General features: G+C 48.5%; 4 protein-coding genes across 4 annotated transcripts; 1 reads left to right on the top strand and 3 right to left on the bottom strand.

Moving 5' to 3' along the window:
- Positions 1-246: 246 nt before the first annotated feature.
- N7477_003824 (phenylalanine--tRNA ligase subunit beta) lies at positions 247-2,489 on the top strand (the record flags this gene model as incomplete). The annotated part of the gene is made up of 9 exons (XM_056965487.1): positions 247-299; positions 364-404; positions 460-479; positions 533-609; positions 666-789; positions 843-1,109; positions 1,166-1,407; positions 1,457-2,265; positions 2,326-2,489. 9 exons carry the CDS (start codon positions 247-249, stop codon positions 2,487-2,489), a joined length of 1,797 nt encoding a protein of 598 aa, XP_056825440.1.
- Positions 2,490-3,185: 696 nt separating this feature from the next.
- N7477_003823 (40S ribosomal protein uS3) lies at positions 3,186-4,286 on the bottom strand (the record flags this gene model as incomplete). Its single annotated transcript, XM_056965486.1, has 3 exons — positions 3,186-3,512; positions 3,662-3,975; positions 4,133-4,286. The coding sequence occupies 3 exons, from the start codon at positions 4,284-4,286 to the stop codon at positions 3,186-3,188; spliced, it is 795 nt and encodes a 264-aa protein (XP_056825439.1).
- A 458-nt stretch (positions 4,287-4,744) lies between these two features.
- On the bottom strand, positions 4,745-7,144 carry N7477_003822 (phosphatidylinositol-3-phosphatase YMR1; the record flags this gene model as incomplete). Its single annotated transcript, XM_056965485.1, has 3 exons — positions 4,745-6,511; positions 6,579-7,061; positions 7,121-7,144. 3 exons carry the CDS (start codon positions 7,142-7,144, stop codon positions 4,745-4,747), a joined length of 2,274 nt encoding a protein of 757 aa, XP_056825438.1.
- A 5,095-nt stretch (positions 7,145-12,239) lies between these two features.
- N7477_003821 (N-terminal C2 domain-containing protein) lies at positions 12,240-13,541 on the bottom strand (the record flags this gene model as incomplete). Its single annotated transcript, XM_056965484.1, has 5 exons — positions 12,240-12,819; positions 12,879-13,294; positions 13,349-13,372; positions 13,428-13,444; positions 13,529-13,541. The coding sequence occupies 5 exons, from the start codon at positions 13,539-13,541 to the stop codon at positions 12,240-12,242; spliced, it is 1,050 nt and encodes a 349-aa protein (XP_056825437.1).
- Positions 13,542-14,596: the final 1,055 nt, after the last annotated feature.

Here is a 14,596-nt window from a genome sequence, read left to right as displayed (position 1 = left end):
CAATACAAATACCGCGGTCACAATGGAGGGGAGAGGCGTGGCGGTGGTGGCTTGTGGGCAGAATTTCCATCGGAGATTGGAGTCATAACTTGTACTTTCGAGTCGCACTCTCTGTGGATTTGGTACGTTCCCTCTCAACTCAGCCCTGTGGGATATATTGCCACGGCTGCCCTGGTCTTTCTCACCTAGCTCACTAACAATCCTCGGTGTCTCCCGCAGATTTGCTTCGCATTGTGATCCCCCGCCATGCCCACTATCTCGGTCGACAAGGCCGCCCTCTTCAAGGAGCTGGGTCGGGAGTATGTGCTTCTGTGATCTTGATTTCACTTCACATCACTAACCACCTCTGGCGCATCTGTTTAGCTATACCACGGAGGAGTTCGATGAGTTGTGTTTTGAGTTCGGTGCGTTGTGCTGCTGCGACCATTGGCGGGGCATGGGCTAACTGAGATCATGCAGGCATTGAGCTCGATGAAGATGTACGCTAGCTCACCCCTATTGAAATATACGAATCTCCGCTGAGACTTCCAAGACCACAGACCAGCCCCGCCCGATCGTCGATGGCGTCCAGGAGCCCCCGCAGCTTAAGATTGAGATCCCCGCCAACCGGTATGCCCGAATACTCTGCGAAGATACGAAGAATCGCGCACTAAGACGAACTTTAGATACGACTTGCTCTGCTTTGAGGGTATCGCGCTGATGCTGAACATCTTCCTCGGCCGGAAGCCCCTGCCCGAGTACAAGTTGACCAAGCCCGCTCAACTTCAAGAGATCATTGTCAAGGAAGATGTAGGTCTCTCTCTGCGTATACACCGAGGCTCGTATACTGAACAAGCTTCTAGACCACCAAGATCCGACCCTACGTGTCTGGCGCCATTCTCCGTGGTGTCAAGTTCGACAAGGCTCGCTATGAGTCCTTCATTGCCCTTCAAGATAAGCTGCACCAGAACTTGGCGCGCCAACGTACTCTGGTCTCCATCGGTACTCACGATTTGGATAAAGTCAAGGGACCCTTCACCTACGAGGCTCAGGCCCCCAAGGATATCAAATTCACTCCCTTGAACCAGTCCCAGGAGATGAACGGTGAAGAGTTGATGACCTTCTACGAGGTATGGCCCACTCCATCCTCAACTAGACCTATAGAGATCCTCACCACTTTGAACAGAAACACCTGCAATTGAGCAAGTACCTGCATATTATCCGGGACTCCCCAGTCTACCCGGTCATCTATGACTCAAACCGGACTGTCTGCTCTCTTCCCCCTATCATTAACGGCGACCACTCGAAGATCACAATGGATACCACCAATATCTTCATTGAGATCACTGCTCTCGACCGTACGAAGCTCGAGATCGTGAACCGCATGATGGTCACCATGTTCTCACAGTACACCTCGGAGCCATTCACGTACGTACCCTTGGAACAATCGAAGACGCGCAAATTAATCCAATGACAGCATCGAACCCGTCAAGATTGTGTCGGAGCACAACGGAGAGACCCGTATCACCCCTGACCTCTCTTCCCGTGTCGCCCAGGCGGAGGTTTCCTACATCAACCAATGCTGTGGATTGAATCTCACTGCCCTTGAGATCAGCGACTACTTGAGGAAGATGGCTTACCGTGCCAAGCCCTCGACTACCCAGCCCGACGTTGTTGATGTCGAGATTCCTCCGACCCGCGCCGATGTTTTGCACCAGTGCGATATCATGGAGGACGTTGCCATCGCCTACGGCTTCAACAACCTTCCTCGCTCTTTCCCTAGCAAGTCTGGCACCATTGCTCAGCCTCTGCCCGTCAACAAACTCACCGACATTATTCGTATGGAAACTGCCATGGCCGGTTGGTCCGAGGTCTTGCCTCTGATCCTGTGCTCTCACGACGAGAATTTCGCCTGGTTGAACCGCAAGGATGATGGCAACACCGCCGTCAAGCTGGCCAACCCCAAGACCCAGGAGTTCCAGGTTGTTCGCACCAGCTTGCTCCCCGGTCTGCTGAAGACCCTCCGTGAGAACAAGGCCCACAGTGTGCCTATGAAGATCTTCGAGGTCAGCGATGTCGCCTTCAAGGACTTGTCTCTGGAGCGAAAGAGTCGCAACGAGCGTCACTACGCTGCCGCCTATTATGGCAAGAGCAGTGGTTTCGAGATCGTTCACGGTCTCATGGACCGTGTGATGGCCATGCTGAAGACCGCTTTCATCACCTCTGAGGAGGGTTTGACTAACCCTGCTGCCAGCGAGTCGCAATACTACATCAAAGAGCTGAATGGTATGTTCTTTGTTCTTACCTTCATGGTCCCGTCTCAACATGCTAACCTTCTTCCTATAGATCCCACCTACTTCCCCGGCCACGCCGCCTCGATCCACCTCCGTATTGGCGGCACGGACCAGGTCATTGGCAGCTTTGGTGCTTTGCATCCCGAGGTCTTAGAGAAGTACGAGCTTAAGTATCCCGTTAGCACTCTGGAGCTCAATATCGAGCCCTTCCTGTAGAGGGTTTCATGCGCACGAACATTTTCCCTTGCTTTGTGACGCAGATAGATGATGACATGACGTGGAGAGCTCATTTTTTTGATATGCCAGCACGTTTCGATTAGAGCTATGCTGACGCTGATGCTGATGCTAAAAAAGCAATAAAAACGCAATTTTTTACCTAAAAATATCCTTCCAGGCCTTTACATACGAGGAAATAGTTGCAAAACGCGGCGATACAAGATGGTCTCTTGAAGAAAGTCTGAGCTCAACTCATGTAGTGAGATTTCGGAGCCAAGAAGTCTCGACTATATCGTGGACGTTGGGTTGCGTGGTGTCCAGCCGAGATCAAGCTCGAAAAGCAATCCAAATTCTCCACATAAAAAACCTTGGTGGTCAAAAGGCTGCAGGCAGAGTGGGGTTTCTCAGCGCTATATGGGTCCAATCAATGGATTTGTTCGAGATCTTGAAAGTAGCTACGTGAAGATTGTCGGAACCTTGATCATCAGCTCTTGGCCAGCATCATGTACATATCCCATTCAAATGTCAAGCAAGACTAAGCTAGCAAGAATTATTGCGACATATATCTCAGCGATAAATGCAGGAAAATTTGAGTCAACCTTTTTAAGTCTTCATGTAATTTTGATTGCGTGAGGTAGAGAGTATATGAGGTTAGGACAGGACGAGAGAAAAGGGCTTAATTTGGAAAAAACAAGTTTACTCCTGAGCGTAACCCTCGGTAGCACCCTCAGCCTCAGCGGCCTGCTGCTCAGCCAGACGCTGCTGCTCAGCAGCCTGCTGGGCAGCGATAGCCTTGGCACCGTAATCCTGGGACATGGGCTGGAGAACGGGCTGCTCCTCCTTGGGCTCGATGATGGTGACCGAGTCGGGGAGGGTCTTCTGGGGGCCGGACTTGCCCTCGGGGTCGGAGCCGCGCATGATCTTGACCTTGATACCAAGAACACCCTGGCGGAGGAGGACGTGACGGGTGGCGGAGTCAATGAACTCCTTGGCGGGCTGACCGGAGTGGATCATGAAGCCGTCCTAATATGATTGTTAGCAGCTGTTTTCTCGCGCGTTTTTGGTAGAGCAAAGAGGTTGCGAATTGGCGCAAGGATAATCAGAGATCCACCAGTATCAATTTCCGACTATCAAAACGCTTTCTTCTACACCCTCCGACGGTGTAGACGTACGGTGAACTTCATAGACTTGGCACGGGCGGCACGGAGCTTGCCGGAAACGACAACCTCGCAACCCTTGGCGCCGGACTCCATGATGAAACGGAGGACACCGTAGCAGGCACGGCGGACGGCGAGACCGTTCAGGAGCTTGTAGCGGAGGGACTCGCACTGAGCGACAGCGGAGAGACCGCGGTTCTGGACCTTGGCGGCATAGAGGGAGACGGAGTTCTCGGGGAACTTGAAGCGCTTCTGGATGAGCGAGGTGAGCTCACGAATGCGGCGGCCCTGCTCGCCAAGAACCTCCTGGGTGTGGGTGGCACGGATGACTAGAAAGAAGAAAAGCATCCGTTAGCATCGTCGATCCCAACTATTGTTCACGCATGTCGAAGCCATCGCCGCTATTCAAGAATTCTCCAAACTCCTGCGACACTTCCATCTCTTCCCTTCGGCACGGTCCAACTCAGATCTCGGGGGCGAACGTACTGATGTCGGTGACGGTGGGAGTGACACGGACTTCGACACCGGAGTAGCCCTCCTCAGCAAGCTCGCGCTGGAAGAACTCGTTGAGCTCGGCGTAGAAAACACCGTCAGCGACGAACTTTCTGCGCTTGGAGATAGCACCCTGGACAGCGGCCATTTTTGCGTTCCTGGTTGTTGGAATTGGAGGTTGTCGACGAGGAGGCGGGATCGAGGTCGAAGTTCCTTGTGCACAGGTTAGTGGGGATTTTTCGGGCGTAGGGCTTCTCTTGCCCGTTTGGGCTAGGGCTCAACCCTCGCTTGCCCTTCACGGGAGCTAGGCCTATATTGGGCTAGTGCGTCCCGTCTCAGGCTACAAGGCATCCAGGCACCAAGGCATCAAGGACATGATTGTCGTTGGGACTGTCTCTTTTGGCCCTAACTACTTCTTTCGCTGAATGACTCGCTGGTGAATCTAACAAAATTGGATCTCACTATTTCAAAGGGCCCATGTAGAACTCCTCTCTCCATCTTCATTACCTCTTGGTAGTCACCTCTTGGTAGTCCTTTCTCCGCAAACTACAATGCAAATGTCTTCGAAGCATACATTGTAAATCGTGAATCTGAGCACCCGTCCTGTCACTGCATCTCCACATTCATCTCTTGCTCCTTGTCTGCCTTTGTTTCGGGTTCATGACCCTTGATGACTGACAGGTTGGGCAATCCAGCCTGCACAGCAGCCATTCCGGAGGCCGCGACATTCTGAATGTTTTGCCCAGAGCCCTCAGAACTAGAAGGACTATGAGCAGTCTCAACCCCAGTCAGCACAGGTTCACGATTTCCTCCAGGGCTGTCGCTTCCAACACCGACCGGGGCTCCTGCCGGAACAGGCCCATTCATCTCTGCATCTGAACGCCCAAAAACTTCATTCCACCAACGCGTCTCCTTAACGCGAGGAAATATCAGTCGTTCCTTGCCGCGTTGGTGATCATCGATTTCGGGATCATATTGCGGGTTGGTGAATTGTTCCCGTCGGGCAAGGAAATAATCCCACACGCTCCTAGTGCGCTCACGGGCGTTTGTGTCAACTCGCTCCTTTTCGTTGTTGAATAAGAACGTTCCAAACTGGCAAGAATATAGGTGATAGAGCAGTCGTCGCAAGAAGCGCTCATTGAACTCAAAGCGCGTTGGGTACTGGTACAGAAGCTGATAGGTTGCGTCGAGGAACTGATGAAAAACGGGGCTTGTCTCCTTCACCTTGGTCATCTCTTTCTCGGAAACACTCGAACGAGGGGCGGCGGAGCTGGGTTTCTTGGCCGGGCTGTCAGAATCATAGCTCTTGAGTTCTCCATCCGAGTCAGGCAAAGAATCACGGCTATTGTTGTCACGACCAAAGAAACCTTTCGCACTTAGGAATGCATTTTCAATGGCCTTTCCGGCACCACCGCCGTCACCAAAACCACGGTTAGCCTCCCCACCGATGCGCTCATTCTCGATCTGGAACCATTTCTCACTGTTCAAATGGCCGGATCTTTGTCGGAACATGTGACCAAACGACAGCCAATCCTTTTCCACGAGGACCATGAAGCCTTCCATTGTTCGGAAGTAAGGATCTAGGCAAATTTGACTCAAAGCACTAAGCTGACTTGTCCGGTCCCAGCCGTCAGAGCAGTGGATCAGAACGTGAGAGTGCTGCAGGCCAACCTGACGGGTGATGAGACCAGCTCCGTCTAAAATCCCACCAATGTGCTTTAGCCAGCCACTTCGTGCCAACAAATCGCGATTTGGCCCTAGTGGAGTAACATCCGTCTCTTTCAGGGCATCAATAACCTTACTCAACGAATCACGCATGACATGAATATTGTCAATGCCGAGGTATGCCTTGGTTGCAAACTTATAGTTGTCCATGTTCTCAGAGCCAAGTCCAACGGCTTGCATAGCAAAAGCGTTGACTGTTGGCCGGGCATCGACAATCAGATTCTGCTGCTGAGCACCATAAATTGCCTTTTGCTCATCAGAAGCACCGCGAGCAGCGGCAATCATTTCGTCCTCTATCTCCTCTGCATTTGACAGATCGGTGTCAATTTGACTAGCCTCGGGACTGTCGTAGCCTTGGCTTGAGTCGGACGCCTCCCTATCTAGTTGAGATTGAGCAAAGCTAGCCAAAGGCCTTTCGGATCGTGAAGTAGAGAATATGGCAGCTAGCAGCTTCTCGTCTTGAATGCTGCGATTCTGGCGCACCCCGACCAGCGGTTGCGAGCTTCTGGTAATGCTGCATTTGTTCACTGGGTGAAGGTATGTGAGGGCTGGGATTCTCGCTCGTGAACGATATCTCCCCGCATAGTTGATAGTATTGTCAGAGATGGCAGAGGGCACGGGAATGAGTGCAGGGTAAGTTGGAGAAAACTGTAGCTCGCCGTCAGCATGCGACCCCGCTTCTAAGACTGCCTGTGGGCAGTCCTTAGATACTTACTCCATAATCAGTATTTATTTCGGAGACACGCCATCCTGAGTTCTCCTTGAATACGCCCTGACGCTCCCATTCCTTGCGTGGATCATACAGGTTCCAACCGTTTAATTCCTTCTCCGGCGGTGGCGGCTGGTAGGCAAAGGCATACAGCTTATCTAGCCGACCAGATTTGCAGGTCCATTGCTTGATAGCATCGTAGACCTCGCGAGCTTTCTGCTCGTTGATGAAGTAGAAGCAGACAAATGTGAAGTCTCGGCAGCGGAGGCGAATGGAGGAGAGCTGGCGGGAGGCAGCGGGAGCCGGGCGCAGAGTACAAAAGGCGATGATCGGGTAGGTGAACCAGAGTTCCCTTGGTCTAATTGTAACACCTTTTGCTTGATCCTCGCTGGAGATCAGGGGGACGTGCGAAAAGATTAGGTGGTGAGGGGTGAGGTGGAGCGTGCCGTCGACCTGCTCACCACGGCGAGCCAAGGTCACATTTTCAACCTGCAGTGATAGGTACAATTAGCGCGTTGTAGATATAAGTATGACTTGGCGGAACGAACCTTTGCCACCCGTGTTCTCTCCATACCGTAAATCGTTGATCACTGTGCGCGCATGATGTTCATATCGAGAGGGGAAGAAGTCGGAGGGCGCTTGCCGGTGTCGCCGTGTGCGGAATTACCACAGCTAAAAGACGACAGCGAATTTATCCCTAGATAGATTGTACACGGAAGTTCTCTGGGGCAGGAGCGCGGAGTGTAGGTGAGAAGTTGGACCCGAAGGAGTTACACGTAGAGGCCGCTCCGTCACTTGTCACTTTGTGGGGCTCACGCCCCGGGTGTTCACGAGGCCCGATGTACTATCATAGCGAAGTCCACCACAACGCCAATACATATGTTATTTCTCAACCTTAAGCATGGACCTCAATCAGTCTGAGAATAGATGAAGGGCAAAATTGAATCAAGATTTACTTGTGCCAGGGCATCAAACTGGCTGATTTGGCATCGTATTAATACAAACCAAGCACTCACTCTGTCGGTTCGCCAAACAGCCCCTAAAAGCGCTAACTTCCTGATTCCAACAGTGCCATACTTTTTTCATTTAGGTACAGGATATGGATTTACGGTAAGACTTGCGGGGTTTCTTCGTACGTCAAATTAGATACATGCAAATCTCGATCGGTAGATGCCCAGGAGTAATTTGCCAGGTTGCGTTCATACTTCGATAGATGTTAGGCATTAATGAAAATTATTGTTCAAGTTAAATAGATTAAAAATAAACTCGCAAGCCACATTCACAGGAGAATACCCTCGTCCGAGGGGTCCAAGTGGAACGTCAATTAGAAATGCTGTCCATTGCCGGTTACATCGACATCTGGCAAATTCGCAACTTTTGAGTCATGTTGACGCTCAATCATTAAGCCAAGCAAATTCACAGCATCAAGGAACACAATGAAATATCATGAGAGTTTTAAGTAAGTAGAGCATGTCAAGTGGGGTGTTCACAAGAAGTTGTTCAAGGAACGCTCGTTCTTTCATTTCTCAGGTGAAAAACAGGTACAAAGGAAAGCTTCATATATCGTCTTGGGGGCACACTCATAAGGCTGTGCTACTAATATTGTGTTCCAAGAAGAGTCCGATTTGGAAAGGAGGAAAAAAATCTCCATAAACACAAGGATCGTTGGGGCAAAAAGCATTTGCTCGCACTCGGATTTGAACCGAGGATCTCGTGATTACTAGTCACGCGCTTTACCAACTAAGCCATGCGAGCTGATTGGTGGAGAGAGCTGAGAACTTTGACATTATGTTGAGAAAAACATCAACTGATTTGACAATCCTTCTAACATCTCCCAACATACAGTCTCACCAAAAGCCGAGCGCCTATTTGCGAGGCCACGTAGGTTTGCTTCAACCTCAACTGACGCCTTGGGCAGATATACAATACAGTGGGCGCCAAAAACTCTAATATTTCGATGGTTTACAAGCCGATCAGATAGTGTGATTCCGTAGAAAAAGTGCAAAAAGAACATCTCCAACGCTAGATTTCTAAGCCCAGGTGGTAGGTTCGACGATTTCTCGATATTTTGTGTGCCATCTTTGCAACCGATGCCTTTCCAATTGTGTCGTGGGACAAGTTCCTCAAAAGGTTTCAGAGTATTTGAAATACGTCTTCTTGCGGGCTCAATTCAAAGCATCTTTTGAGGTGATTGAGAATCCCCCAAAGGATCGTGGGGCAGAATACAGAGACCTCCGGTTATACTTCCAGGGTGCTAGATGTCATGGGATGCAAGCCAGAGACAAGAAAACTTCTTCTGTTCAATTCTAACCTGGAGTCATGCAAGAAGAGTTTGAGTGAATTGAAAGATATGAAAATGACGTTTTGAGATCACACTTATTATAAAGCACCTCCTTCCGTGTAAAAGAGATAGGAGGAAACGGAAAAAGCGGAAGGAAACTACGAGAGGCAACCTTCAAGTGTTATACAAACAAATGAAGCAATTTCAAAAGCGATCAAAACTCCTCAAGCTGTAAATAGTTCCAGAGATTCATATGCCTTAATCACAGCAGATGATCTAGACTCAAATCATGTGCTCTGTTTATCACTCCTTCCAATCTACATTATACTAGGATATCGATCATGACTGAACGGCGTCGATTGAGTGTGAAATCCTTACTTTGTGGGAACCTCAAACGAGAATATGCAACTCATTTGGCCTAATACATTAAGGCTTAGATTTTCCTGTGTCGAGGACCCTCCGATAGTACCAACAATCGCTCCTTATTGTCATATCTCTATGGCTATGCATTTTAGGACTAAGATCGAGGGATGGACACAGGGGCTTCCTGTTTTACAATCTCACCTCTTTTTTTGAAATGCAGGTTCCTCTTCATTGCCGCAGCAAACGACTCCAGCTAGCGGAAGAGCAATGGACTAACACCAATCTGGAATTCCAGAAGAGAATAAATTCTCATGTTAGTTGACTATTGTGGATGGCAGTTATACTGGGTTGAGAGGATTTGGTAACGTCTCTGTACCACTTCAATGATTTAAATTGAGTCTGGAGCTGACGGACTAAACAATGTAGGCCTCATGCTCAGACAAGTCTCACGCCTGGTGGTTGAGGAATGTTCACAGTGCAAAATGCAACAAAAAGAAGATTGCTCGCACTCGGATTTGAACCGAGGATCTCGTGATTACTAGTCACGCGCTTTACCAACTAAGCCATGCGAGCTAATTGTTGTACAGGCCTCTTGGAAGTGGAGTCATCAGAATTACGAGTCTTTTACGAGGGAAAGATCAAAACCAAAAAGAGAATGCTCGCACTCGGATTTGAACCGAGGATCTCGTGATTACTAGTCACGCGCTTTACCAACTAAGCCATGCGAGCTGATTGGTGGATACTAATTGCAGTTTTGACATAATCATCCCCTGGCTTCTGGCCTTCCAAGATTGCAGATGCGGAGAATGTACCCGGTGCCCATGCTCCAGGATAGTAGAAAGGAATCTTGGACCGAAGCGGCACTGCGAGAAAATTTATTATTATCTCATGACATTTGCATTCTATCCTATGTACCAGGGCCATTGAACCGGTCCAAAAGGTGAAAGAAACTTGAAGCGAAGAATGAGCGTCAAGAAGAGGACTCAGACGAAAGTGGACGCCACTAAGACTAGTTAGTTGGCAAGATATTCGCCCGACAAAGAATATAGGCAGGGCTTGAATGTCTTGCTTTATCTTCATGATTGACAAAAGTCCAGATTTTTATGCCAATGTAGCTTGGAGAGAGCCTTTCGTACCAAAAACATTTAGGTTGACTTTACCGAGCGATTCAAATTGAAAATATCAAATGATAGGAACAAACCTCGGGGCTCTCCATCGCCTACCTCCCAAAGTTTCAGCATCTGGAATTTTGCAGTATCTGACTAAGTCTTTCGGGCCAATAGTTAACGTGGACCTCTGTAAGGATGATAGTAGTAGTAGTAGTAGTAGTAGCAGTATCCTTACTCGGTAAGGCTTGCTTGAATACATGCCGCTACACGAGAGTGGAATACCAGAGCGGGTTAAACCAGACCAACGCTACCGGTGTTCAGGACATTGTACCGTAGGGGACTTTTCACAAAAGTCCTTTTTTCGCGCTTTTTGCTGGAATCTGTGAATTCACTTCGTTTCGCACTAGAGGCCGTCACATGGGGGGGATCTTCTAGTGAGCGTGTGGGCGCTCCCTAAAGAGTATATCATAGAGTGATGCCAGCTTTTCCCCGCCCACCAGACCTATAATAGCTCACACCTATTATAGGCTACACGTAAGTAGACAAATATCTTTCAATTGTCCTCTTTCAATTGTCCTCTTTCAATTGTCCTCTTTCAATTGTCCTCTTTCAATTGTCCTCTTTCAATTGTCCTCTTTCGATTGTCCTCTTTCAATTGTCCTCTTTCAATAGTCCTCTTTCAATAGTCCTCTACAAGGTAGGGTGCTGGATATAGATACATGAGGTGACGGAAATCGACACCGTAGGCCTTAGGTTCCGTCACTATGTGATTATATATGCGTCCCCGAGCGCTGTGAATAAGAAAAAGGGGCCAGCCAAGTTGCTTTCTTTCACTGGGCCTTTCACCCTCTTCCTATAAGGATGATGGTGCGGATAACGTGGTGAACAAACTGAGAAGTGTTCATCTTGGCATATAGGGTGAAGGTACCCACGAAGTAGCTCGCATGGCTTAGTTGGTAAAGCGCGTGACTAGTAATCACGAGATCCTCGGTTCAAATCCGAGTGCGAGCATTCTTTTTGCTCCGTCAAGATCCGCCCAATGAGTAGGGAAGGTCATCCATCCTTCTGATAGCGGAGCTGATTTCGGGTTTTTCGGTCGAACTCCATAAGCAGCATTTTCTCCTTTTGGCTGGCTGATTGTGATAATAATGAATGTATTCGAGTGAAAAAAAGAATTGAATTTTCTTCAGTGACTTATAGCCGCAAGACACAATTTCCGCCGTATACAAGCTCGCATGGCTTAGTTGGTAAAGCGCGTGACTAGTAATCACGAGATCCTCGGTTCAAATCCGAGTGCGAGCAATTCTTTTTTGCTCTTGTTCAGTCTTTTTGTTTGACATCAATCCTTATTACTTATTTTTGGTCCCTTTTTTTCTAACCCAATATGACCGAGAGTTGCATTTTGTTCACGGATGATCCTTTCTGCGTGTTTCTTCCGACCTTATTATGGTAGAGGGGGTGTCATTGCTTGGAGCTCTGTGATATATATCTGCTTCAAATCCCACGGTCAAAAACCACCACTAGATTAATGCCACTGTCCGACACTGAATGAACCGATTAATGGGTAAAATGAAACATTCATATATTGTTATTTACCCAGGCACATTCAAATCTCTGTACTACCCGTGCCATGCACCTGCCTCAACGATCACCTGAGGGACAGCTCTCATCTCTCGATTCCGAACATCGGTGTAACCTCAGCCTTGCGTGTCGGACACAGATTTAAGAACGGAGAGACATTGCCTTGTAGAAGTTCAGGATTGGAACTCTAGTGTGTAGGAAAGATGGATGTGCAATTGGAGGTGCATAGGAACCCCGGAACAGAATAAACATCGAATGGAAACCAGGCACTTGTAGATATGATTATTTAAAAATATTAGAAGCTATTGATTGGTGACTCGGATGGCCGGTTCATTACTCATGTACCGTCACCTCCCAGCTTCGCAAATCTTCACGAACATCGAACTCACACCTTTCGCTGTCGGCATTCTGGCTCTTCCACCCACGACCCTTTATCCCATCATACAACTGCTGCTCGATACTACCGTCCTCTCGATGATGTCCATTTGAGGAAAATGTGTCGGGGGTTCTGCTGCTACTATGGGAACGATTGCTCGAAGAGCTCTTGGAACGACGGCTCTCGAAACTGGGCGATAAACCTTTTCCAGAGCGAGTTTGTTTCATTGCCGAATCAACACCAAGGAAAGGTGATCCCTGTTCGCTCCCTGAAAGGTCGGGGCTGTTATAAGTGTTTTTGGTCCAGCAAGGACTTCCAGTAAACAGCTCTTCGACTAATTTGTCTGCTGGAAGATCGCACGGTCGAGATGTCCAGGAGGCTGCCAGGGTGCGGCGATAAATATCTTGCATATCCGCTAATTCCCTGCTCTTAGTGGTGATTGACGGCATATGACCCATCTCCTCAGTATCTCCGGGGTCAGCCGAGTGCACAACTCTTGCAATTCCCCCAAACACAGTGGCAGATTTCAGTGGAGGCCTATGCATCAATGGTTAGGAGCGACGCAGAGTCTTGAAATGCGTTGTGGGAGGACATACGTCGTGAAATTGCGATCTCCATCCAGCTGACGCATAGCAATGCCAATCTTCACAGTGCTGTTGACTTTGCTGTCTAACAGCAGATATCGTCTAACGACACCCTCATCCTCTTCGACCTTATCCACATATTCGGCAAGATTGAGCTTGATCTTGCCCAATGTGATTTTTTCATTGGTCGGGGATGAGTGGAACTCCTGAATAACTTCAAAAACAATTTCGCATTCCTGGAGCATTGAAGATCTGTCGATGGTAAGCCTGACTTGAAGAGCTTTTTCGTAGTTCCAGTAAGCACGATGGTCTGAAAGGGTTGCCTTCTCGGTGTGACCTTGGTGCTCTGATATAGCACTTGATGATGGCAAACGCCATCGTACCCAAGCAGTGCCGTTGCCCAAAGGGACGTTGTTGATGTCGCTGATCTTTGAACAAAATTCAGTAAAATCGCCATATCATAGAGTCAGAGCTTGACTCACTCTTAAGACTAGCTCAAATCTGGGCTAGATGCCTGTGTTAGTGGGTAGCTGATCTTGACACAGGACGTTCAAGGCTTACCCTTCTATTTTTGGGGACTGCCGTGAAGAAATTGTGTTAGAAAATGATTTAAGACCGAACCAACAACTAGATTGTTCGCCTAGGGAAGACCCGTGACTTACCGAAAGCCTGCATTGTGGCTCAGCTGTATGCGATACGATCACTGAAGTGATGCTGCAACCGTCCGAGCACCGGCTATCAACTGCCAGAACCTGTTTCCTGCCAAAGATAATTGAGAGCTTTAAAGCCTCAGATTCGATCAGAGCTTGAAATGGTTTCGCCACGAGAAGTCCAGCAGCCTTCCCGCATACGAAGCCGTTTTGGCGGTGACAGCAGAGCACGGCAGAATATTGAAGTCCGCAGAGCAAGACAATGGAAATGTAAGAAATCAATATGTATTTGACGTGGCAACGAATATGGAGAAGAAGAACAATACAATCAAACGTCTGTGAATACACAGCAGGACGTCTCAGCTCCTGGTCCATCATTGACGTTGGTGTCACATGATTATCGACCACGTGACATGCTGTTACTGTCAGATGGAAAGCGGTCAACTAATCAATAATATTGCCAACTGTGCTTAAGTCTGTCCACAAAAGATCGGAATAGACATGGTAAATACGCGGATTAATGTTTTTTCCATTCTAGCAAGCGACATGTATATCGATATACCCTCTTAGTAGCCGAAGCTCTTAGTAGCCTAAGAGTCTTCTTGCAGCTATCAAAACCCTAAAACTCTTTGAATCCGATATCTTGAAAACATAGAGACTAATTTCCCCACTAGGACTTGTCTCTTCGGTATCTAATATTTAAACTACCGGCGCCCGACCTAGAGGGGAGAGCTTTCAGTCTCCTTTACAGTGCAGATTGTACTACGTGCATAACTGAGGCTTCTATTTCGCTTATCTATTCACCCTAGAGATACTGCGTGGTCTCAAAAACCAGTACAAGAAAGTACTAACGTTCACAAATGCGCCCTCGGGATAAGATTTGCTATGCGCCAACTCCATATACTGCAGCAGGGAGTATGTTCCAGGGGCCTCAAAAGATGTCATGCCAAAGTACATGCTGGCAAATTGCCGCAGATGGGTTGATTAGGACAATAGCTCAAATTTGCGTAGTTCTCTGCTGGACGGGCTGAGGCTTTGACGGGCCGGTCATGTCGCAGCGATGAAAGGACGCAGCCTATG

This window comes from Penicillium maclennaniae (genome assembly GCF_028827695.1).
Source record: "Penicillium maclennaniae strain IBT 15551 chromosome Unknown utg000003l:1.0-5670915.0:1.0-5674809.0, whole genome shotgun sequence".
Taxonomy (NCBI): domain Eukaryota; kingdom Fungi; phylum Ascomycota; class Eurotiomycetes; order Eurotiales; family Aspergillaceae; genus Penicillium; species Penicillium maclennaniae.
The sequence above is the reverse complement of the archived record's forward strand: the minus strand, read 5'-3'. Positions and strand labels throughout refer to the sequence as shown.